The 26022-nt window shown below is 40.9% G+C and overlaps 1 protein-coding gene and 1 non-coding gene across 2 annotated transcripts; one reads left to right on the top strand and one right to left on the bottom strand.

Moving 5' to 3' along the window:
* The first annotated feature begins 6567 nt into the window (after positions 1 to 6567).
* NPY1R (neuropeptide Y receptor Y1) lies at positions 6568 to 16706 on the top strand. The gene is made up of 3 exons (XM_003418487.4): positions 6568 to 6711; positions 14027 to 14871; positions 14977 to 16706. The coding sequence occupies exons 2-3, from the start codon at positions 14173 to 14175 to the stop codon at positions 15424 to 15426; spliced, it is 1149 nt and encodes a 382-aa protein (XP_003418535.2). The 5' UTR covers positions 6568 to 6711; positions 14027 to 14172; the 3' UTR covers positions 15427 to 16706.
* Positions 16707 to 22797: 6091 nt separating this feature from the next.
* On the bottom strand, positions 22798 to 22904 carry LOC111752962 (U6 spliceosomal RNA). Its single transcript, XR_002787811.1, has one exon. It is a non-coding gene; the product is annotated as a U6 spliceosomal RNA (small nuclear RNA).
* Positions 22905 to 26022: the final 3118 nt, after the last annotated feature.

Below are 26022 nucleotides of genomic sequence, written 5' to 3'. Positions count from 1 at the left end.
CCTCCACAAAACTTAGTGAAATAAAATAACAATCATTTTATGGTCATTGATTGAGTGGTCAGGACCTTGAGACCGCACTCTGGGAATGGCTTATCTCTGTCCCATGGCTTCATGAGCCTCAGCTGGGAAAATTCAGTGGCTAGTGGTGACTCAAAGGCTGGGGGATGAAACAGCTGGGCTGGAGAATCCACTGGCTAAATAAGAGTGGTGGAAAGTTTGGGAGTGTTAAACACCCGGTAGCCTTTACTCATCTCAGAAAGAAGGAGGAGTCCATTGAGACTGAAGGTATGAGATCGGGAGCTGGAGACAGAAGTGAAAATTTGATTAGCTTCTAAGGAGAGAGGAATTGGAAGTCAATCCAAGCCCAAGAATTTATGGGTAATATTTAAGGCTCAACTGAGTCTGTGGATTTGTAGTTGCAATAATCTGCAGAGTTATTTTCACCTACATGCTGTGTTAGTAGAGTGGTCGCTAAGCCAGCTCTTGACTTACACCATCCTTGAATGTTTGTCCTCTTTCTAGAGGACAAATATAACTGTACATATAAATGTATCTGGGAAAGATAACCTTAAATAAAGGAATGAAAGACTGCTCACATAAGTAAAGTGATACCCAGGAACACTTCATGCCCAATCTCTGCCCCTTTATTGACATTATTTAGGTGTGCATAAGGAGTATTCTTCCTGTCTTTGGGAAAAATTGCTCTATCCCAGGCTGTTAAATAGTTTTATATCATGGACCAAATCTGATGTATTGATATTGGCTACCTCAAATGCTGTGGTGTGGAGGAGTCTGATGCCAAGCCTGAGGGTAAGAGGAACAGTTTGTCATAGATGATGGAAGGGCCAGTGGTAGCATTCCTACTTGTCCGCACCAGCCAGTCCTATCCCATTACTTTAAATGGAAATATGAAGGGGACAGTAATAATAATCATTAAAAACACTAGCAGTGACAGTGGCAAAAGCTCTTTTCATTACACCACGCAGTAATAAATGATGTTACACTTTTGTAACATTACATTACACTCTTATTGAATGCGTAGAAGGTATCTGACAATATGGGACCTGTAGAAAAATATCCAGATATTTACTGAGTCATTTTAAAGTCTTACTCCTCTAGGATATTAATGTGTAGGCTATGTAACCAAATGAGGACTTTCTTCAAGTACACTTCCATTTCAAATCAAGAACAAATCCACAAATAGTATTTGGCACCGTCTACACAAGGGAGTCATTCAATGGTCTTTGTACTTATATACTAAGAGTTTAAATTAATCAATTACTTCTTTTTGCTAGTTAATTCTCTCAGAAACACGATCGAGTAAGTTTTTGATTACAGTGATTGCCTTGACTGATTGTACTAACCAATTTGATCAAAACTCTTTAGGCACAAAAGAAAAAAAACCAGGCTTGCTGATCTGATAGAGACTGGAGAAACCCTGAGAATATAGCCCTGCAGACACCCTTTAACCCAGTCCTGAAGTCGCTTCTGAGGTTCACCCTTCACCCAAAGATTAGACATTTTTTTTTTTTTTTTTATAGGGCCTACAGTAACACAGGAGGGATGTGCTTCATAGTTCAATCATGTATAGAAGACTAAGTGGGTACACCAGCCTGAAAGCAAAGACAAGAAGGCAGGAAGGGACTGGAAAACCGGAGGAATGGTAATACGGGAGCTGGGGTGGAGAAGGGGAAAGTGTTGACACATTGCCGTGTTGGCAACCAATGTCACAAGAAGATTTGGGTATTAACTCTTTGAGAAACTAATTTGCTACGTAAATTTTCACCTAAATCAAAACTTTCACTTAAATCCAAATTAAAAAAAAAAAAAGAAAACCTCTTTACCTACAGTATTTCATTGTTTGACCTCTTTACATACTGTATTTTACTGGTACTAAGTTTGAAGACATTTAAAAAATATTTTAATATCTCTAACTTTGAAGATTCATTTACAGTTGATGGTATGTGATAGATTTGCTGGAAGCAATTTTTCTTTCTTGGTGGTCTATAAAATAATGTAATTTACACTCGGTGGTGTCATTAATTCAAAGAAATATAGGGGGCAAGTCACAGATGCAGGAAAAATATTGACATATAATCAATTCATAGAATATGAACTAATTTACCAACAAACTTCATAGTAAGTTCTATGCCAGTGGAATTTCCTCCCCATCAATATCATTCATATTGTGGTTTTCACATGTAATATTAATGCATATTGAGATTTTTCTGGATGACAACTTAAGATAATTTACCTGCATCAGGGCCTAATGGCATTTTAGGAACTTGAATCCTGGCAGCTGAAATCCATCAGGAGACTAATAAAATAATTACAATGAATAAATTCCAATAGCAATCACAGTGACACTTTTTTTATCTAGACAATTATTAAATCATGGAATTTAAAGACTGGGCCAGACCATAAAAATGGTTAATTTTTTTAGATGATAAAACTAAGATCTATAGAGAGTTAATCAGTAGATCCTATCCTTCAGTTTAAGTGACAGAGCAAGACTGTTGCCCAAGAGAATATGAGAATAAGTTGTTATTTTAATTCTCCTGGTTAAATACAAGGTCACCATGAGTCAGAACCACCTCGATGGCAACTAACAACAACAGCCATGGTTTATAAGTCAGGCTGTCAACGAACCTTCAGAAGGACACTCACAGAATTCAAAAAATTTCTCTCTCCCTAGCAAAGGTCAGGTTTTATCATCTAGTTTGAATCCCAAATACACCCGATTGCTTCCTTAGAAGCAGAAAAAGAAATTATCTTGAAATTAGAATGAGAAGCCTCTGTAACACATATCTTTTGAGGAATTCAGAGTATATCATTTATTTCAAAACTTCCAGAGGATAACATGTTTATAAGAGGATCTTATGTTGTATTTGGTCTTTGTACTATGCTTAATTTTTATACCTTACAAATTGGAGAGTCCTTTGTTGGTGGTGTTGTTAGGTTGCTGTCGAGTTGGTTCCAACTCATATACTGCCTGGTCCTGCACCATCCCCGCAACCCTCGTTATGCGTGAGCCCATTATTGCAGCCACTGTGTCAAAATCCATCTCGCTGAGGGTCTTCCTCTTTTCCACTGGCCCACCACTTTACCAGGCCTGATGTCCTTCTCCAGGTACTGATCCCTCCTGACAACATGCCCAAAGTATGTGAGATGCAGTCTCACCATTCTTGCTTCTAAAGAGCATTCTGGTTGTACTTCCTCTAAGGCAGACTTGTTTGTTCTTTTGGCAGTCCATGGTATATTCAGTATTCTTCAGCAACACCACAGTTCAAAGACATCACTTCTTCTTCTGTCTTCCTTATTCATTGTTCAGCTTTCACATGCATATAAGGTGATTGAAAATACCATGGCTTGGGTCAGGGGCACCTTAGTCCTCAAGGTGACATTTTTGCTTTTCAACATTTTAAAGAGGTCTTTTGCAGCAGATTTGCCCAATGCAAATGTGCCTTTTGGTTTCTCAACTGCTGCTTCCATGGGTGTTGATTGTGCATCCAAGTAAAATGAAATCCTTGACAACTTCAGTATTTTCTCCGTTTATCGTGATGTTGCTTATTGGTCCAGTTGTGAGGATTTTTGTTTTCTTTATGTTGAGGTGTAATCCATACTGAAGACTGTGGTCTTTGATCTTCATCAGTAAGTACTTCAAGTCCTCTTCACTTTCGGCAAGCAAGGTTGTGTCATCTGCGTATCTCAGGTTGTTAATGAGTCTTCCTCCAATCCTGATGCCCGGTTCCTCTTCGTATAGTCCAGCTTCTATATGAGTCCTTAGCAAATTATAGTCCTAGAGATTTATACTGCAGATGCTTGTGTTGTTGTTGAGTAATTCAGAAGTTCGTGTTATGCCATACAATTGGACACAGAAAAAAGTCTTTGACAACGATGATCTTTCAAAGATTTGTATTTGATGTGAATACCTCAGGAATGCAGCTTTATAGATTTGATTTAGAAGGAACACTTTACAAAAATTAAGTTAATAAAATGATAATATCCAATGGTCACAGTAGTTGAGACGTTCTTGTAAACATGCCTTTACTGGCATTCCTGGAAAATACAGAAAGTAAAGTACTTAATGAGTCCAAATTATTTCTCTCAAGTCCAAAATATTTGCTGACACAGCAAAATTTTACATAAAACAATATATAGTCTTAGTAAAAAATTATTTCATTTTGTAATTCTTGCAGTAGGATAAAAATAGCCAGTTTGAAATGTCTTCCTCTTGATGAGCAAACCTTGGGGACAAACATGCTTCTGAGAACCGAATGTAACTTAAGGGAAAGGAGTAGACGGTGGGGGAGTAGAGATATAAATGAATTAATGCTCTTTAAGAGAACTGAAATTCCTACATTGTGCTGTTTATTTTCATGCTGGGTTAAATATATATATATATATATATATACATATATATATATGCAGATACATAATCAGCTAGACAGCAATGCTTTTTTGTATATGTGTGTGTGTGTATACATAAAACCAAACCTGTTGCCATCAAGTCAATTCTGACTCACAGGGACCCTATAGGACAGAGTAGAATTGCCCCATAGAGTTTCCAAGGAGCGCCTGGTAGATTCGAGCTGCCAACCTTTTGACTAGCAGCTGTAGCACTTAACCACTATGCCACCAGGGTTCCCATTTTTTTTTTTTTTTAATATGACACTAGTGGGGCCCTCCTGGCACAGTGATTAAGAGCTCAGGCTGTTAACGAAAAGGTCGACAGTTCACATCCACCAGCCTCTCCTTGGAAACGCTATGGGGCAGTTCTACTCTGTCCTATAGTGTCACTATGAGTCAGAAATTGACTCGAAGGCAACAGGTTTTTTTTTGGTTTTATGATAACAGGTTCTGTCCTTTTACTATTTTATGATTAGTGGAATTTTATAGTTACCCTTGTGTGCTCATATCCTATGATTATATATACACTCATAAAAAACAAAACCAAACTCGTTGCAGTGGAGTCGATTCCAACTCATAGGGACCCTTACAGGACAGACTAGAACTGCCCCATAGGTTTTCCCAAAGAGCAGCTGGTGGATTCAAACTGCCGACCTTTTGATTAGCAGCTGAGTGCTTAACTGTTATAGTACATTTATAATATGATCATGAAATGTTAATTCTTGATCGTAATCCATTTCAAGTCCATGAAAAAATGTCTAACGACAAATATTTTAGAACGCTTCCCTGGGGGGGGGGAACAGATTGTGTATATCACCATATAAATTAATGAACTATGGCTTATATAAAAAAAAATGGCTTATATTGAGGTTTAAATGGCGTTTGCCCAGCCTAACAACCAGAAAAAAGAAAACATCTCTTAATAGTGTAAAGTTCAGATGATTCCGTATGTCTTGGTGTTTTGTTTTTAGTTTGAAGACCGACGGCAATCACTGTGGTTCTGTAATAAAACCTCTAGCCCTATCCTAAGCAGTGTCCTACGCCTTTATTGCAAAGACTTGTTTTTAAGGCGTAGGAAACCCTGGTGACATAGAGGTTAAGTGCTATAGCTGCTAACCAAAAGGTCGGCAGTTCGAATCTGCCAGGTGCTCCTTGGAAGCTCTATGGGGCAGTTCTACTCTGTCCTACAGGGTCGCTATGAGTCGGAACTGACTCCATGACACTGGGTTTTTTTTTGGGGGGGGTGTTAATTGGAAGAAGTTTAGTCAAGTACATCAGTAAATAATAGGTGTACAGATTACGTTACCTCGACTTTTCAAACTAAAGAGCCCATCCAGTGCCTTCGAGTAGATTCCGACTCATAGCGAGAGAAGCACGTAAATCTGAGACCTGTGTGTCAGCAGTTAGCCTGAATCGTAGGGTAACGCGCTGGTTTTGCGCACATCAGTGTACTTGGCGTACGTTCTATTCCGTTCTTCCTGGTGTTCAGTACAGTCATGGATAAGCACCGAGTAAAATTCATTGACTCTCAGGCCACCTGGGAAATGTTCACTTCATCGTGCTCCTCTAAAAAAGCAGCTGCGTGCTGGGAGCAATCTAACTCAATGCATTTTCTTAGTGGAAAGAAAGACTAAATAAAAGGCCAGACTCTCCTCCGAGCTTCGCTACCTTTGCATTTTAAAGGTCTTGTCTTTCTTCACTTATGAGGAAAATAACTTCTCGGCACAAGCGTGAGAAGTATGTGTCAGGAACGAACGCAAAAAGCGTATTCGTGGCGTTCCTGCGGTGGGTGTCACGCTTCCTCTTCCCGCAAAGAACCCCGTTTTCAATCTGGATTTTAGGTGAGCCGGGCTTTCCCGCCGAGGTAACTGCAGCCACAAGGTGGCACTGACCTGCGGACTGAGGGGGGATGACACGGCGGGCGGCGCTGACTTTAAAAGCTGGTGTGGAGAGCCGCCCTGCCTTCCCAGTCGGGGACTTGTAGGGACCAGTGCTCCCTTTCCCCGGCGCGCCGCGAGCCTTACGTTTATCGCCTTTTCTTTCCAGAACTCCTGGGGACGCATCCCTGGGGGACAGCAGGCCAGGCGCTCGCGCGGGGGGCGCCGGCACGCCTCGGGGCGGTCACGTGGTCCGGGGCGGGGTGGAGTTCGGCTTTAAGGGGGCGTCTCTTCTTATCGTCGTCAATCTTTAGGGTTAGAGCCTGAGCAATGCTAGCGGATCTTTTCTCCCGGCTCTGCTCCCTTCCGTGACCACCTCTCCCTCTTGAATACGCCGGGGCGGGTAAGACGTGCCCAAGAGATGGTAAGTTTCAAGTTAACGCCTTTTAAGAGACTTTTGAGAAATTTCTCATTGGTGGGGTGAAGGATGGAAAAAAAAAAAAAAAAGGATGCGAGAGCCGGAAGCTCGCCGTGGGGAGCTGAGTTGAGGCGGGGAACCGACTGCGGAAGGGACCGAACCCCAAACCAAAGCCGCTGCGGTCCAGTCGACTCCAACTCCTAGCGACCCTGTGGTTATCCACAGCCCCAGGACTGCAGCCTGTGAGTTTAGGGCAGACCTTTAAAGGAAGAGGTCCTTACCGGGAGGTCGCGGCGTCCCCACACCTGCTTCTGGGGGATTTCTGACCGGGAACCCAAGTTCTCTGCTCGGGTTCTAGTTAAGAGCCCCGGGGGCTCGGAGGGTGCCCTCAGCTTCCCACACTTGGCCCGTTTGCGCATTTTTCTGGAGCTCGCAGGAGCCACAGGCAAGAACCTCCGCCCCGGAGTTTTTGCCGAGTAACCGGCTGGGCTGGGCTGGAGAAGGGTGGGCTTGGTCTGTGGTCCGCCTTCGTCCCCTCACCCGGCGTCTCGTGCCCGGGGGGCGCGGGCGGGCTGGAGCGCCCGTCCGCACTTGTGGGCACCCCGCGTCCGCCCTGAGCCCCGCCCGCTCCCCTGTTCTGGGCTCTTCCGCGGCGCCCTGTCCTACTGTTTCCAGATTTTAACCGTCGAAGCCTTTATTTAGCCCCTTTTTCAGAATCACCATGAAGGAGATTGGGGATGGACAGGAGGTGGAGATGCCTTAGCTAGGTGTCCCCTTGGTCCCCAGGGGTACTGGAGAGAGGCGGTTGTTTTTAGGACTGATGCCAGGCAAGGGGAGAGAGACAATTTATTTTGGGTTTGGATTCGGCTTGTTTTGTTTTTGGTTGGTTTGGATGTTTTCCGTTTTGTCAGTCTCTCATCAGTCACCGGTAGAGACGTTCCCCGATGGATGGATGGATGGGTGGACGGACGGATGGCGGACGGACAGATGGATTATGTATTTGGGGCACGAGGAAGGTCGGGAATGGGGGAAACGCTGGGCCATCCGCCTAGTTATACACAATAGGAGGACGTGGACGCGTAAGCCTGCGGAGTGGAATTTTGATTGAACGTTTCATTTCGTTCTTCCGCTAACTCCTGAGCACAGAGAAACCTAGAGGAGGGGAGAACGTGTGTTTGGAGCTTCCACTTTTCTTTAGAGCGCTCAGTGATTTGCCATGCCCACCTGGATTCAATGAGAAAATGTAACTCTAGGGGTGGCACTCCCAGGCAGAGGGATGTCCAGAGCTGACCGCCTTTGCCCAGACAAGAACCTACAAAGAGCTGGCAGTCCCAAGACTTGGGGCTGGCTCCCTGCTAAGGCAAGACAGAGCAAAAAGCACTCAGGTCCAGTTCCCCATCCATGGCTAAAGACAGTGTTTTTCGGTGGCTACTACTTTTCTTATTAGTCTTTCCTTATTGTTTTAAGGCAGCTGTCTGTTGAACAAGCCCTCCCCCGCGGGGCGGGGGGGCGGGGAGCAAGGAATTATGTAACTCATTTAGATAAGCTGGCTGTAACTTTGGGAGGCGGGATGTAACTATGCTGTCGTTTCTTTTCCAAAACATAATAAGGGGGAAAAGCCAAAAATGAATATTTGAAAAAATTATCTGCAGCAGGTTATGATCGGAGTGCTGAGTTTTCAGACAGTAAGAGCACTGCCAACAGCAAGCAGCGATAAGGCCATCGTCCTGATAGGAAAGGAGAAGGAAATTCCCTGGAGGAGGGGGCTCGTTTGCCACTCGGTGATGTCTGCAGTGCCTGTTTTGTCGCTAAATGCACACAATAGCTATACTGAGATTAACAGCTTTTAATTTTCAGTGTATATAGTCACATATATATAGTCACACAGGTTATTTTAGAAAATGTATTGGTAATAGTAAATATAAAAAAAAATCTTTTTTGGCAAAGATAAACCATGTAAATTATTTTCCTCCTAGTATTATTCTTTTTATGACAATTATTTCTTCTTGAAATTATACAGAGATAAAGTGAAAGTACTTATTTTATCAAATGCAGAACTGTTTTACCAAACTAGGATGATTATTGCACATTCACTTAGCAACAGAGGCTTGCAAACATTTTATTTTAAGAAGTAAAGCTTTTATTTTCTCTGCAACTAAGTTAACTTCTACTTAGTAGGAAAACTGCTATTGCCCACAGAGCATGGCTATCAAATATGATGTCAGAATGTCGGAGCAGAGTTTCAGTATGTTAACTGAGACTCATCTCAAGAAATCTTTGTGGCTCACACATTGTAATAATTTAATGTGCTTACATTAATTACCTTATGTATTGCTTTTTGTCCAAGTCCATCAGTGGATATAAAGTTTAGAATATCCAATTTTCTACTTCCTTTCTACTGTAAACCTTGAACTGTGACCCCATTCTCTCTCTCTGCATTATTTTAAGGTTTGTTGTCATTTTAAAACAAAAGGCCTGTCTTCTTACTCCTTTGTCGGAGACTCTCCAGTGGCTCCCCATTTCTATCAGAGTCATGGAATAAGGCCCTGTACACCCTGTGTCCCCTCCTTTACCCTTCTAAATTCATTTTTTCTAATCTCTCCCGTATTTATCCCACTTCTCATTGCTGTTTAGCACACCAAGTACGCTCCAGCTTCAGGGACTTTATACACACGCAGTGCTCTTCCTGAAGTAGCAGCACGGCTTCCTCACTGGCCACCCCTGCTTGTCCTGAGCCAGTCCGAGGCCGATTTACCACCTAGGGATACATTGCGATCCCCAACAGTCTCAATTCCCCTTCCTGCTTTAACTTTCCTCCATAATAAAAAAACAAAAAAGACTCATGGCCATCGCATCGATTCCAACTCATAGCAACCCTACAGGACAGGGTAGAACTGCCCCATAGGGTTTCTTTCCAAGGAGCACCTGGTAGATTCAAACTGCCGACCTTTTGGTTAGCAGCTGTAGCTCTTAAGCACTACACCACCAGAGTTTCCAAGTGTTTCTTATCATTTAGCATGCTTTATCTTTTGTTAATGTATTTTTTTTTTTTTTTTTTTTTTTTTTGCCTTTCTCCTTCTGCTAGACTAGAAACTCAAAGAAAGTAGTCACGGTTGTGTCCACTAAAATAGTGCTTGACACAAATAAGTGTTCAATAAATGTTGGACCAATGAATTTCAGAAACAAGTCTTTTTTTTTTTTTCTTCTTCTTTTTAACAGAGTGTAACATCATTTTTCCTTGTAGTCTTTCTCTTGCCTTTGAGTTGATTCCAACTGGTGGTGGCCCTGTGCATTCTAGAGACGCACTGTGCTCAGGACGGTTTTCTTGGCTCTGATATTTGCAAAAACAGATCCCTAGGACTTTCTTCCACAGTGCTGCTGAGTGGGTTCAAACCACCAACCTTTAGGGCAGTTGTTCTTGTTTTGTGCCCTTGAGTTAATTCTGACTCACAGTGACCCAACTGATTAGAACAGAACTGCCCTGTAGGATTTCCTAGGCTGTAAGCTTTATAGGAGCGGATGGCCAGGTCTTTTCTCCCACTGAGCCTCTGAGTGGGGTTGAGCCGCCGACCTTTCAGGGTTCCTTTTTGGGTTAGTAGTCAAGTGCAAACTGTTTTCACCACCCAGGGACGTCTTCCTTATATGTTGTTGTGGTTGTTAGCTGCTATTCAGTTGGCCCCCAACTCTTAACGACCCTGCGTGTTACAGAGTAGGACTACTCCACAGGGTTTTCTTGGCTGTAATCTTTACAAAATCACCAGGCCTTTCATCTCAGAGCTGCTGGGTGTCCAAATTACCAACCTTTAGGTAAACAGCCAGTTGCAAATCAGTTGTGGCACAGTCTCCTAATCTTCTCTACGTACCTGACTTAATTTAATGACTGTGTGGAATTAGCAATCATATCGTATGTAAAAGAACTAGGATAAAATCCAGCTAATGGAATTAATATTTAAGTCACACAAGAATCTGCTGTTTCAACCATGTATCTACTTCATCAGTCAACCCCCTTTTATTCTGAAACTAATATTTGCAAGGTAGTCTGAAGTATGCAAGGAGTCCTGATGGTAGAGTGGTTAAGCACTCAGTTGTTAGCTGAAAGGTTGGTGGTTCAAACCCACCAGCTGCTCTGCAGGAGAAAGTTGTGGCAGCCTGCACTCATGAGGGCTACAGCTTTGGAAACCCTATGAGACGGTTCTACTCTGTCCTGTAGGGTCATTATGAATCAGAATCGACCCCACAGCAGTGGGTTTTGGGTATGAAGTATACACAGTCCCTACATTACAGGGGTTGTAATGTTGTTGTTATTTGCTGTCGAGTCAACTCTGACTCATGGTGATCGCATGTGTTCAGAGTAGAACAGCTCCATTGGGTTTTCATGGCTGTGTCCTTTCTGAAGCAGATCTCTAGGTCTGTCTTCTGAGAAGCCCCTGGGTGGGTTTGAACCGTCACCCTTTCAGTTCGTAGTCCATCCCTTAGCCATTTGTGTCACCCAGGGACTCCTGTATTATAATTGAGAAGAACCAATTAAGAATTTGAGGGACTAAATGGAGCTTTGAAAGATGTGTAGAATTTGGATCGGTGATGAGACAGAAAGAACACCAAGCAAGAGGATTGGCAGGGAAAGATACAGAAGCTGAGACTGGCCAGGCACATTAGGTGAACTGTGAGTAGACTGGCTGGCCAGGAACAGAGTACTCACAGCGAGGTAGGTAGAGCAAGGGGTGAGAGGCAGAAGGGGGCTCGATGTAGAAGTCTTCAGGTGTCAGGCTGAGAAATGTACCCAAGAGACCATATGTCCTGTGTCACATACCGGGTCACGCATGCACCTGGCGGCGCTTGGTGACAGACAGCCATGAGAAGCTGGAGCATAAAGCAGATAGTCCACCTTCCTACTGTGCCAGTTTTACTTTAAATGATGGGAAGAAACTCAGTTAACTGGCAGATAACTTCAATATGAAGTATAATGCTGAATTTTCTTGAATTCTTAAGAAAGTAAGAGACTTCCAACAGTGGCATCACTATGGTTGGTGTCACCACCCCATGGAGCTCCTCTCATACCAGACCTTACAGAATCCTTAGTAATGTTTATTATCAGTTTTAGTCATAGAATGATATGTGGTAAATATTGTTGTAAATTGCTTAAATGTAGTATTTCTTAGATTGTATGAATACTAACAATAAAATTGTTTTGTAAAGTCTGTATCAAATTACAGCATTGGTTACAACATTATTAGTAACTGAGTGGGAAAGCCTTTTTTTGATTTTTCTCCTTTTCCTCTAATTACTATTAATCCTCAAAAAAGTTATTGATACAAGTTCACAGATATTAATTACCGCAATATTGTAGCTAAAACACCAGGAAATTTGACAAGATCAGAGACTATAGAAACACCAGCACCAACAAAAACAGCACGTGCTTGTACCATTGTGGAGACGAAACCACTTGTTTCAAAGCATCATTGTAATTGGGTAATAATGGCAGCTCTGACCAGAGCACATTAGAAGGTTCAAAAAGTAAATTAGCATAGAGTTTTAGCCTTATAGGTATATTGATACATGTAAGTTGGGTTTACGAAAAAATGTTTTTGTTGTTGGAACTAACTACAGGGATATTTTTATTAAAAAATAATAAATTTTTGCTGAAACACCATACAAAAAATTTATAGGCAGTCCTTTTGGTGTCACCCCCTCTGACAGTGTCACCTGATGTGGTCCAAACCCCCCTCCCCCCGCACCCCTAGTGACTGACCTCCAAAGAACTTTTAGATCATTACTTGCTTCTTCAGGGTTTGTTCCCAAACACAGTGAGACACAAGGTCATTCTCTCTGCCTGTAGTCTTAAGAGAAAAACTGTGAGTACCGCGTAAGTATTAGGGAGTTACAGGTTGTTGCACAGAGGCGGCGAGAACCATATGTCTAATAACAGAAACACCTGCAATCATTCCATCACCATTCCCACTCGTAATGCCTTCATTGTGACTTAATGAGAGCAACCTTTTTTTTTTCTTCTTCTTCAGTTTTATAAGGTTAAATTGTGGTTTCATAATAAAAAGCACCCTATATATTCCAGAAACCAAAAACACTCTGGGAAAGACTTACTAGAAGTGTCACTCAGAAGGCAAATGTGCCTTGTGTTCATTGGATTTCTTCTCTCCCTTTCAGTGGAAGTAACTCTGCATGATTTTCTTCATTGTTCTCACTTAAGAAAAACAGAAATGAAATTTAGTCTCTTGGCAAAAGCACAACGGTTAGTTACCGTAAAAATCCCATCTCTTGTATCTACTTAGGAATCTAGAGAAAATCAGAGATTTAAAAAGAGTAATTTTTAATCTCTGCATGGCTGATGTCTGTGATTTGTTAGTGAGAGTATTCCTCTTATGAAATTTAGATCCCTGCATTGGATCTGCATACAGTCTGGTGGGAGGGGGTTTGCTTATAGGAAAAAATCTTAGAAGTCCTTTGAGAGAGTTTCAGAGTCGTTAGATTGAGTCTCGTACAGAGTGCAAGAATCCCCTGAAGTCGTCAGTCATGTAGTGCTTATAAACTTTTGATATGGAGCAGTTCTAGCTTTATTCTACTTGATTAACCCTTTTTACTTATATTCACATGGAATATGTGTTTTTAATAATGTCCATCTCTTGGTCCTATTTCTGTCTTGTGTACTTACACAGAACATCATAATCCCTGTTTCACAGGCCACCCATTCAAATATGAAAACACAACTATACCATTTCTACTAAGTCTGGTTCAGATCAAACGTCTCCTTGTCCTGCTACAGCTCTACGTAAGACGGAATTTCTGCTATTTCACTCCCTTTGAATATACTTGTGCGAATTAACGTCCGCCTTAACGAGCAGTCCTGCTTGCAGCTATCAACACCCTTGACCTCTACAGTAATTCTTCTGTTTCCATACTCAGAGCAAGAATTAGGTAGTTTGTTTCTTTCTGCTTTGTTTGTTTCTGGCTACGTTTCATATATTTTCTTGTATTTTAATCTGTGCGTTAAATTGTTTGTTGTACATTCTTGTTCTTACAATGATTGTGCCGTTTGTACCAGGCTTTCTGCGTTTGATTTTCGGGCTTTACTGGCTTATAGACACTAGGCTCTTCTGAAACTCAGTGTGTCAACTAGCTCAGTTAAAAATAGTAGGAAATTTTTTTTTTCTCAAAATGTTTGCATTGTTTCTGCTATTTAAAAAAAGATGTTTGTACAGATTGCATTTTATTCAGTGTTTTCACTTAAAAAAAATACTGAGTCAGAATTCATTTTGACTGCCCTCAAGAAAATCAGTAATGCAATTTGGTTATTTTCTCTTTACAGATTGTTCAGTTCAAGAAGATGCAGAGTTCAGAATAATTTTGGTAAATGGATTCCAATATGGGGAATAAGAGTAAGATGAACATTTGACCTGCTTTGAAGAAATATATTGTCCATTTGTTTAATCTATAACAACCAAACCAATCAAAATGAACTCGACAGTATCTTCCCAGGTAGAAAATCATTCAGTGGATTATAATTTTTCAGAGAAGAGTTCACAGCTTTTAGGTTTTGAAAATGATGATTGCCATCTGCCCTTGGCCATGATATTTACATTAGCTCTTGCTTATGGAGCTGTGATAATTCTTGGGGTCTCTGGAAACCTGGCTTTGATCATAATCATCCTGAAACAAAAGGAGATGAGAAATGTTACCAACATCCTGATTGTGAACCTTTCCTTCTCAGACTTGCTTGTTGCCATCATGTGTCTCCCCTTCACCTTTGTCTACACACTGATGGACCACTGGGTCTTTGGTGAGGCGATGTGCAAGTTGAATCCTTTTGTGCAATGTGTTTCCATCACTGTGTCTATTTTCTCCCTGGTCCTCATCGCTGTGGAACGGCATCAGCTGATAATCAACCCACAAGGGTGGCGACCAAATAATAGACATGCTTATTTAGGTATCGCTGTCATCTGGGTTGTTGCCGTGGCTTCTTCTCTGCCCTTCCTGATCTATCAAGTCTTGACCGATGAACCATTCCAAAATGTGACACTTGATGCGTTCAAGGACAAGTATGTGTGCTTTGATAAATTCCCATCGGACTCTCACAGGTTGTCGTATACCACTCTCCTGTTGGTACTGCAGTATTTTGGCCCGCTCTGTTTTATATTTATTTGCTACTTCAAGGTAAGAAAGCGTTTTTCTCCTACCATTTCCATTTTTACCTTCTCTCCACAGAATTCCTCTTTAAATGAGTGACTCTACTTGAACTCATTTGTTTTCCCTCCATAGATATATATACGCTTAAAAAGGAGAAACACCATGATGGACAAGATGAGAGATAATAAGTACAGGTCCAGTGAAACCAAAAGAATCAATATCATGTTGCTGTCCATCGTGGTTGCATTTGCAGTCTGCTGGCTGCCTCTCACCATCTTTAACACTGTGTTTGATTGGAATCATCAGATCATTGCTACGTGCAACCATAACCTGTTATTCCTGCTCTGCCACCTCACAGCAATGATTTCCACCTGTGTCAATCCCATATTTTATGGATTCCTGAACAAAAACTTCCAGAGGGACTTGCAGTTCTTCTTTAACTTTTGTGATTTCCGGTCTCGGGATGATGACTATGAGACAATTGCCATGTCCACCATGCACACAGATGTTTCTAAGTCTTCTTTGAAACAAGCCAGCCCAGTTGGGTTTAAAAAAATCGATGATGATAATGAAAAAATCTGAAACTGCTGGTAACATGCGGTCCCAGATGACATCTGTTGGAAAAAAGCACAGCCTGTAACATACTTTTATTGCCTGTCCTCCCAAGGAGTGAGGTTGAAATCATTTGGGAAAGACCAAGGTTTTCTTCTTGCTTTGTACTGCTTCCGTTGTAGTTGTCATGATTGCATTTGGAACAACATGTACAGACTTTGGAATGTTCTGGCAATAGTTTGATCACATATCTTTGGAGTGCTTTTTGTGAACTTAACCATATAGCATAAAGGTTTCTCTACTGTTTTTATGGTAACAAAAAACTTTTAAGTATTATTATTAACTGACTTTAGCAGCATAAACTGCCTGATGCTCTCATATAATCTGTCAGTAAACTGGGCCATCCAGATTTAATGATAGACCTCATTTTAGTATGTTACAGAAGTGACGGTGTGCAAAAGAGGCATTCGGGATATAAAAGGAAGAGAGTCTGTCTTGCATACCTGCAGTCTGAAGTCATTCAGGAGTGATGTTTTTTATTATTATTTTATTTTAAGAGAAGATTTAATTTTCTCTTAGTTGATTACCACAAAATAAGATAATAATGCATTAAAAATGCTTCTCAGCTGTGAGCATCGTGGGGACTCAGGCCACCCACAAGAATTGAGTGGGAAAGCAGTTTCCAAGTTTCCACACTGTTTTGGAAACTGACAACCAAAGAATTTCAGAGTAATTAGTTTAATAAGTAGATAAATCTTGCTGCTTATTCATTTCACATTTGAATTGATGGGCAAGAGAAGTTCCGTTCTTTACAGACTGTTCAGTTTGTCAGACTTTTCTAGCATAAAAAACATTTCCCATTTACAGTATGTAGAAACGCTAAATGTATTTTCCATACATCAGTGCCTATAGAGTAACTCCTTTTTGACTTCCACTGTCCATCTTTCAGAGAAGATGATACCAAGGTACAACGTTAAAAGAATGTTTACTCCAGCTAGCAGAACGTTTCATGTAGCCCATGTTAACTTGTGTAAACTAAGTGTGCCTTTTGAAGTTTTATAAATAGAGCACCAGATCGAGTCCTGGGTAGTTGTGTCGTGTTACTATACTTAATACTGTGAATCTTGTAATCATGGTTGGGTGAGTCTCAGAATCATTTGGACAAGAGATATGTTAAAGAACAGGATGTATCTTCAACGTGTTGTGCCAAGTATTAAATGTGTTTGAATTCAGAAGGGCAGACCTTTTCTTGATTAGTTTTTCTTTTCTCTGAGGAGTCTGTTATCTCTCTCTTCAGCGTTACTTTTTTTTTTTTTTTTGCGCGCCATGACGTCTCTCCATTAGGTCCCCCAGCATCTTGTATCTACTTCTAATGAAACATTTTCTACCCTGTGATGTAACCACTGATCTTCCAGTCTCCTGTCTTCACTGGATTGTAAGCTTCTTGAAGGCAGGAACTGTGTCTCCGTGCATATAGAACGGTGTTGAGTACTTAGAAGTTGTTCAAAAGATATTTTTAAAACAAATGAAGGAATAAATAATGACCAGAGTTCCCACCTTCTCATTTATGATCATATTGACTTTCATTCTGAAATTTTCTGGAACTCCTACTCCTAACTTCTTCCTTACTGGGAAGTGTTTCTATTTTATTATGTAATTTTTTCTTCAAAACTAAGCAAACGTGACATCTTAGATTTTAGTAATTTGAATGATTAGTCATGTAAGTCAAACAAATATTAGACATTTTACATTGCATGTTAATATAAAATTGAATTAGAGCATAAGAATGACCTTTAGGTAACTGTATAAAGAAAACAAACCTGAAACCAAATTTTAAAATGTGATGTCTGATTATTAGAAAATGTCACCATCTTTCCTTACCAAAAGTTTGAGTTCTTAACTGCTTGATGTTTTTCTGCTTTGCTTTGGGGCAGTAATGGGAAATTTTGTCTTTTTCTGTAGGTGCTATGGAAACAAACTGCTGCCTGAGAACAGCCTTGATATGCAGGTGCTTCTTTGTCCACACGTTTGCTGAGGTGGCCTTTTCTGTGATTCCTTTCAGCTGTGTAGGTTGCCCATTCCTTAGCCTTACGTATATGATGAACTGAATATCAAATTCTCTTTTATTTAAAGATGTCAGTGAGCTAATAGTAAAGCCTAGGGTCAAGAAAAGATGCATTGGACTTCAAGACGAAGTAAGTGTTGTTGATATTGCACAGAAACTGTGGAATCATTGGGTTTTCTTCAACCCGAGAACAAAAATCAATTATTGGTTTAGTAGAAGAGCATAATTATAAAAAGAGGTTAAATTTTGAATAAAATGATAATAGCTGGAAAATTGTAAGTACTTATATTCCAAGCACCGTGTTAAACACTTAAGTACCGGTGAGGATGCCATGACTAACACTGCCGCTTCAGCTGAAGCTCAAGCTGAAGTACTTGGCTGAGTCACACAGTTGACAGTCGGAGAAGGAAGCAAGCCCAGGGCTGTCCAGTGCTACTACAATAATTACTAAGTTATACCTATGGAAGAGTTTTGGAAAATAAAATTTTTTCTCTCTTCTGTCTTCACAAGTTATTAGAGTATGATAATGCCCTTCACCTTTTTTCTGATTCTAGCTGCAGAAAGGAATGAAGTACAAGAGTTGTAAAAAAATGGCCATTATGAGACTATGTATCCCTTTTGAATTCGAGTATGCTATTTAAAAATAGAGCTTGGTAATTCATATTCTGTGTCTTTACTGTTAGCTGGATACTCTCATCCCCTTTTATATTCCACAAAGTCCCGAGGTCAGTAACAAATCAGGAAAAGAGGAACTATAAATGCATGTTATACTCTACAAAACTTGACAGCCAAGATAAATGGGTACTTTGACAATGAAAGTATTTCTCCACACACAGTAAAAGTGGTGGGAAGAGGTAGATGTCAGCTGGGGTTCTAGGGCAAGTCTGGCTTTGTGCCCCCACTGCAAGGCAGTGAGTCTGTGGCACTGCTAGGTCTTTGGTCACAGCCAGGAATGCTTTTCTCAGCTGAGCTACTCAAAGATTCTGCTGGAATTAATATAGCTTCTCAGTGAGACATGAATTCATTCACAGGATTCCTGTCTTCCCCCTCTACCTATTCCCGCGGTTCGGCAAGCAACACATTGGACGAAGAGTCTGACCTGGTGAGAATGAAAGCAGAGCACAACTCGCTAGGCCAAATTAAGATTTCTCAGATTTCTTTCATTTGGTGATTCCTTTATGAATAGATGTGTGCGTGTGCCATGCACTGTGTGGAGATATGTATGTATATATATGTGTAAACCTGCCATAATTCTGTAATGAATTTGTTTTTATTACTATTCATCTCCCAATTTATTCTTTTATTACCTATAATGCATAAATTATCCTAAAGTAGTACTGATGTTATTCTCATTTCAAAAGTAAGGAAACTGAGGCATAGAGAGTCTATGTAAATTGCCCAAAATTAGTTAGTAAATGATAGAGCCAGGATTCAAATCCAGGTAATTTGTTTCCAGAGTCTTAATGTGATGAGTACCTGGTGTATGGAGCCCATGAGTGGTGCAGATGGTTAACATGCTCCTCTTCTAACCAAAAGGTTGGAGGTTTGAGTCCATCCAGAGGTCCTTTGGAAGAAAGGCTGAAAAATCAGCCATTAAAAACCCTGTGGAGACAGTTCGGTTCTGATTCCCACTGTCACCATAAGTCAGAATCAGGTGGGCAGCAACGGTTTTGATTTTAAACTAGTCTGTGCTGATCACCTTCCACACACTTCCCCACACGCCAGCCTCTGCCTGACTTCTTCAACTTCTGGCCCTCCTATCTTCCCATTCTTGGATCCATTCATGACCCCATCTATCATCCAGGCCTGCCCTCATCCTAAGCAACTTAAGAGAGATGAAAAATAGATATTCAAAGCCATCCTCTGAGATCTAAAACAGACTCCTACTCATGGTGGTTTAGTCACAATTACAGAACTGAGTGAGACACAGATCTATTGCGCTGAGGAATTACCACTAGAAATACGTTTTTCCTTTCTTCGAGTCTTTGGCCAGTCTGCGCTACTGGTTTATACAATCCCTAACCTTTCTGGTTTCCCAGCCAATGTCTGAGTCATCTTCTGGGATCATTTTCCCAACAAGTGGCTGGGGCTTTGAAACCCGACTAGTCTGTATCAACTGTCTTCGTTGAAGGCTGAAGCATTACCCTGCCTGGTCTCATACTCTAGCCCACAGGCTAGGGATCAACCACCTATGAATGGATCTTAGAACAAGGGCTGCTGCCCTACCTGACATATATCTTGAATCCTGCTTGGATTCTGGTGGCCATGCTCATTTGCCTCATTTAGACCTTGTTGCTAACGGTTATGTCAGCACATCTGTGACTGCCTTGGCCCCTCAGGAAGAGGAAGTAGGTTCCACCTCCAAACAGTTCTCTCCAGAGGCAGTCGCTATTGTCCCACCTCCCCCCAGCCCTGCCTGCTCAACCACTAACATTGTGAGGGACATAGATTTATCTAGCTGTAGCCTCCTCTCCTCACCAAAATTAGTACAGTACAGCTAGGGGCACAAAACAAATTACTAAAAACATTCAATTGAGTATTGATCAGTATACTACAAAGAAAACAATTTGTGGATGTTAAACCAACAATGAACAAAAAAATGTCGTTGGTAATATAATAATGATAAAAAAAGGGTTCTTGAATAGGGTGAGTATGGCATCAAATTACAGTGTTTCACAGAAATTGAGAGGATGGCAATGAGCCCATCACACTATAGGGGACTCTTGTATTGTCTTATCTACAATAATTTTAGTTGCTTTTCTTGGATGGATAATTTGATGCTTATGTTCTTGTTCATAGAGATTTAAAGGATTATCATTGTTATATTTGAACAACTCTAAGCCTACTTAGATTGTAATAGAAGGCTATGTCAGCTGAACCTATGACTCAACCTATTATGAGGTATCGCTAGCAAAACTTGAAGGCAAATCATTGGGAGGTAGGGAGTTAGATGTGACTCCTTTGTTGCCATATTTCTTAGTTGCTACCACGGTGAGGTTTAGGAAAAGCTGTTTACGGCATGGTAGAAAATACGCGCGGTTTAAGGGTTTTGAGCGACCTCCACCATGATTGTATCCCAGGGATTTGTGCTGATTGTGCCTTCCAAGATTAGAGGACTTGGGATCCAAGGGTAGCTGTGCATTCTGAGAAAGTGAACTTGTCTTATCCTTTTCACGTACATAATAAACTATGGCTGCACAGATGAGCGCGTCTGTGTTTCCTCAGTATCAAATTCTAAAGCTCCAATTGGCTAAACTGACATAGTTTGGCTGGGATCATGTAAGAGTCCTACCTCCGATCCTTTTGCTTCTAGTTTCCCTTTAACTCCCACTTGATTCTGCCAATGATTTAACCAATCTTACATTCCTGAAAAGGAAAAAAAAAAAAAACAAACTGATTTCTTCAAACTTTCCTTGTGTGTATGGACGTATGTGTGTAATTTTACCACTTAAAAAATTCTTCACCAACAGGAATCATGTCTTGACTCCAAGTCAACAACTATTTACTGAATAATAGTCTGTCAGTCGACAAGCATTTAATGAGCACCAGCTGTGTTCCAGATAGAGTGCTAAGCGCATGAATGACATCATACATTCAGTAGTCTCTCTTTGTATAGTGTAGTATAGCGGAGAAATTCTGGTTTCTTTTTATATATGTCTCTTCTAGCACCTGGTCACAGGGCTTGGGAGAGACCATTTAAAGAACAATGAGTTAAAATTATTGCATACAGGTGGACAGTATTGAGTTCAAGCCAAAAAACATACTGAAGAAAGCTTACGATGGAAGTACACATCCTTTCATCTAGTAGCATTACTTGATGGTACATGTTTTTGGACTTAGCTTTTTATTTATATATATATATATGTATATATATATATATGTTATTACAGAACTACTTCTGTCAAAAATAGCCTTGCCACTGCCTATCTGTCAGTTTGTCATACTGTGGTGGCTTATGTGTTGCTATGATGCTGGAAGCTATGCCACCAGGCTTTCAAATACCAGCAGGGTTGCCCATGGTGGACAGGCTTCAGCAGAGCTTCCAGACCAAGACTGATTAGGAAGAAGGGTCTGATGGTCTGTCTCCAAATCTTTGTCAGTGAAAACGCTGGCTCACAACAGAATATTGTCTGATACAATGCTGTAAGATGAGACCCTCTAGGTTGGAAGGCACTCAAAATACACAGCAGCCAAAACAAAGGACTTGAGCACACCAACAAATGTGAAGGTGGCTCGGGTCCTGGCAACATTTCGTTCTGCTGTACTTGGGTCTCAATGAGTCACGGCCAGCTCGACAGCAACTAACAATATGGTTCTTTTTCCTTTGGCATGAGGAATGAAAATTGTGATGGCCGTTTGGGTTTCTGACCAATGTTGTACTTAATTTATCTTTTTATTGAGATATAATTCCTATATTATAAAATTTACCTTTTTAAAGGGCACGGTTCAATGGCTTTTAATATATTCAGAGAGCTGTGCAACCATCATTGCTGTGTAATCCTGGAACATTTTTATCACCCCATAATGAAAATCTGTACCCACTAGCAGTCACTTCTCATTCTTTTCTCCCTTCAGCCCTGGCAACCACTAATTCACTTCCTGTCTCTATAAATTTCCCTATTCTGGACATTTCGTATAAATCATACAATATGAGATATTTTGTGACTTTTTTCTTTCACTTAGCATAATGTTTTCAAAGTTCATTCATGTTGTAGCATGTATCAGTACTTCATATTCCAATGTTATGACTATGCCACATTTTATTTATCCATTCATCTACTAACAGACATCTGGGTTATGCCCACTTTTTTGGAAGGTCCCTAGGTGGCACAGTTTGCACTAGACTGCTGAAGGTTGGAGGTTCAAACCCACCCAGCTGTACATGGAAGAAAAGGCCTGACAGTCTGCTTCTGTTAAGATTACAGCCAAGAAAACCTGATGAAGCAGTTCTACTCTGTAATACACGGGGTTGTCATGAGTCTACACTGACTTGATGGCAATTAGCAGCAACTGCTTTTTGGATATTATGAATAATGCTGATATGAACATAAATGTACAAGTTTTTGTGTGGACATATGTTTTCACTTATCTTGGATATGTACCTAGAAGAGAAGTTGTTAGGTCCTGTGGCAATGCTATGTTTAACTTTTTGAGGAACTGCCAAACTGTTTTCCATTGTGGCTGCACAGTGTATTATCTTACCGGCCATGTGTGAGGGTTCCAATTTCTCCACTATTGTTTGTTGTTTTCATTATGGTCACCCTACTAGGTGTGAATTTCTATCTTATTGTGATATTTTCTTTTTTTGATTGTACTCCAAGTGAAGGTCCACAGAAAAAAATATGGAACGCTTCACAAATTTGTGTGTCATCCCTGCGCCAGGGCCATGCTAATCTTCTCTGTATCATTCCAATTTTAGTATATGTGCTGCCAAAGTGAGCACTCATTGTGATTTTGATTAAAGACATTAAATACATTGTTTTATGTGTTTATCGAACATTTGTATGTCTGCTTTGGAGAACCGTCTATTCAAATCCTTTGCTCATTTTTTAATTGGGTTATTTGTCATAAGGAGGGCAAGAAAAAGCTCTTAGGACTGAGGTAGAGATCAGAATTTTCTGGTTTCCTAATAGAGCTTCAGTTTGATGCATCAACCCCTCAAGTAATAATAAATAATAATTATTGGTACCATTTATTAAGCAAGCACATGTGCCAGGACTGTGCTAAAGATTTTATATTCACTGAGAACTTATTATGTTCTGTCCACGGTAATAGACAATACGAATTCAGAGCAAAAGTAATGCAGCCTCTCATTTTAAGGAAGGAGTCCTGGAGGCACAATTGTTAAGTGTTCAGTGGCTCGGCTGCTAAGCAAAAGGTCAGCAGTTCAAAACCACCAGCCACAGTCTGCTTATGTAAAAATTTATAGCCTCGGAAACCCTATGGGGCAGTTCTACTCTGTACTGTAGGCTCGCTATGAGTCAGAATCAACTCAATGGCAATGGGTTTGGTTAATGGGTGGTTTTAAAGAGCTTACAGTGTAGTCGAAGCTAAAAGATCAAAGTACAAGAAATACAGAGTAGAAGATACAAGTTTACCAGTAATGGAAAGTTAAGCAGGGTCCCAACAACCCCCTTAAAAAAAAATTGCTGTGGAGTCAAATCTAACTCATAGCAACCCTATATGGCAGAGTAGAAATGTCCCACAAGTTTTCCAAGGCTGTGATCTTTACAGACGCAGACTGCCACATCTTGCTCCCACCAAGTGGCTGGTGCGTTCAAGTTACAGACCTTTCGGTTAGCAGTCAAGCACTTAACCACTGCACCACCAAGTAAGATGCATCATGGAAATCATCCAAAGTGATGCAGAAGTTTAAGCTTTAGCGAGCTGTAACTCAAAAATGCCTTGATTACAACGTCATGGTAGCTCCATAGACACATCCAAACTCCCCGAGGGACCAAATTGCTGGGCTGAGGGCAGTGGGGTCCGTGATCTAGGGGAATATCTATCTCAATTGGCATAACATAGTTGATAAAGAATATGCTGTACATTCTACTTTGGTGAGTAGCATCTGGGGTCTTAAAAGCCTGTGAGCAGCCATCTAGGATACTCCACTGGTCTCACCCCTTCAGGACCAAGGAAGAATAAAAAAAAAACCTAAAGATATAAGAGAAAGATTAGTCCAGAGGACTAATGGACCACATCTATCACAGCCTCCACCAGAGTCCAGTACAACAAGATGATGCCCGACTACCACCACTGACTGCTCCGAAATGGATCACAATAGAGGGTCTCAAACAGAGCTGGAGAAAAATGTAGAACAAAATTCTAACTCAAAAAGACAGACCAGACTTGCTGGCCTGTCAAAGACTGGAGAACCCCTGAGAGTATGGCTCCCGGATAACCTTTCAGCTCAGTAATGAGGTCACTCCCGAAGTTCACCTTCAGCCAAAGATTGAACAGGCCCAAGGAACAAAACAAGACTAAAGGGGCACACCAGTCCTGGGGCAGGGGCTAGAAGACAGGAGGGAACAGGAAACCTAGTAATAGGGAACTCAGGGTTGAGAAGGGAGAGTGTTGACATGTCATGGGGTTGTTAACCAATGTCATAGAACAATGTGTGTACTAACTGTTTGAAGAGAAACTAGTTCTTTAAACTCTCTAAAGTACAATAAAAAAAAAAAAATGATTAAACTGAGCTTAAAGTTCCTATCTAAATAAACCTGTGTTCAAATCTATGCTCTTTTATTTCCTTGCTTGTATAACTGTGACCTTGGGCAGATAACATACCTAAATCGTACCTCTAAAATGGAGATAAAAATACTATCTCTTTTAGTTTATGTGAGCATTGAGTAAGGTTTTGTACCAAACCAAAAACCAAACCAAGTGCTGTTGATTCCAACTCATAGCGACCCTATACAGTGTAAGAATATTAGGATGCAACAATGCATGAAAATATGAATAAATTATATTTCAGTGCCAACAGTCTTGCACTTAGATGCAATATGAATTTGAGGAGGAAAGAAATTTCGGTCAGAATAACCCTTCAGCCCAAAAGTCTGTTGTATTTTCCCAGGAATTAGGTAATAAAAATCTGAAATCTGAACCAGGGATGAAGTGAATGACATAGAGTAAAAGAAATCCCCAACCTAGTAGCCATCAAGTCAGTTATGACTTATTATGACCCTGTAAGAGAGTAGAACTACCCCATAGGGTTTCCTAGACTATAATCTTTACAGAAGCAGATTGCCACATCTTTCTGCCTCAGAGTGGCTGGTGGGTTTGAACCACTGACCTTTCAGTTAGCAGTTAAGCATTTAACCACTGTGTCATCAGGGCTCCTTGGAGAAGAATCAAAGTAAACTAAAATTTCTAACCTGGGAAACTAGAAAGATACTGGTATTACCAATAAAAATGGAGAAGTGGGAGGATAAATGAATTTGTGATGTTGAGTTAAGGAAAAATTGGTCAGTTCAAAATGCATTACAGAGATGGACCAAGATGGTGGTTTAGTCAGACACACCATGCTGTCTCCATACAGCAAAGACCTAAGAAACCAACTGAAACAGATTCAGATGACAGTCTTGGAACCCTGAGCAGAAAAAGAAGGATAAAGAATTAGATTGAACACCGAATGGAAGACAAACTGAATGAAAACAGCAAATGAGGAGATTTATGGATCATAGGGAGCTTGTCATCCAGCCCAGCACAGTGTGGCCACCCTGAGACAAACGGAGCAGTGTTCCTGGGTGAGGAGCATAGGAAAGCAACTTCACGGATAGGAGACAGAGATACTATGCAGTCAAATCCAGAGTGAAGCAAGCTGAGCAGATCATGAACCATATCTGCAGAAGGCAAGTGCAGAAAAATGGGTGAGAGCATTAGGGATCCAGGCAACCACAGAGGAAGGAGGGAGTCAGAAAATAGGTACAGTACTACTCACCAGCAACGGTCCCTGATCATTTGGGCGAATGACACCCAAGGTGTGGAGGATCCATAGAGTGCAGCTGGAGATACCCCACCCAACCAGACTCCTGACAGCACCCCCTACTCCATGCATT

The sequence above is a fragment of the Loxodonta africana genome, chromosome 13, assembly GCF_030014295.1.
Source record: "Loxodonta africana isolate mLoxAfr1 chromosome 13, mLoxAfr1.hap2, whole genome shotgun sequence".
Taxonomy (NCBI): Eukaryota; Metazoa; Chordata; class Mammalia; order Proboscidea; family Elephantidae; genus Loxodonta; species Loxodonta africana.
The sequence above is the reverse complement of the archived record's forward strand: the minus strand, read 5'-3'. Positions and strand labels throughout refer to the sequence as shown.

Excerpts from the sequence above, each read along its gene's own strand:
- NPY1R (XM_003418487.4), top strand. The coding sequence starts at position 14,173 with ATGAACTCGACAGTATCTTCCCAGGTAGAAAATCATTCAGTGGATTAT. Across the intron at positions 14,872-14,976 it reads TATTTATTTGCTACTTCAAG|ATATATATACGCTTAAAAAG; the intron begins GTAAGAAAGCGT and ends TTCCCTCCATAG.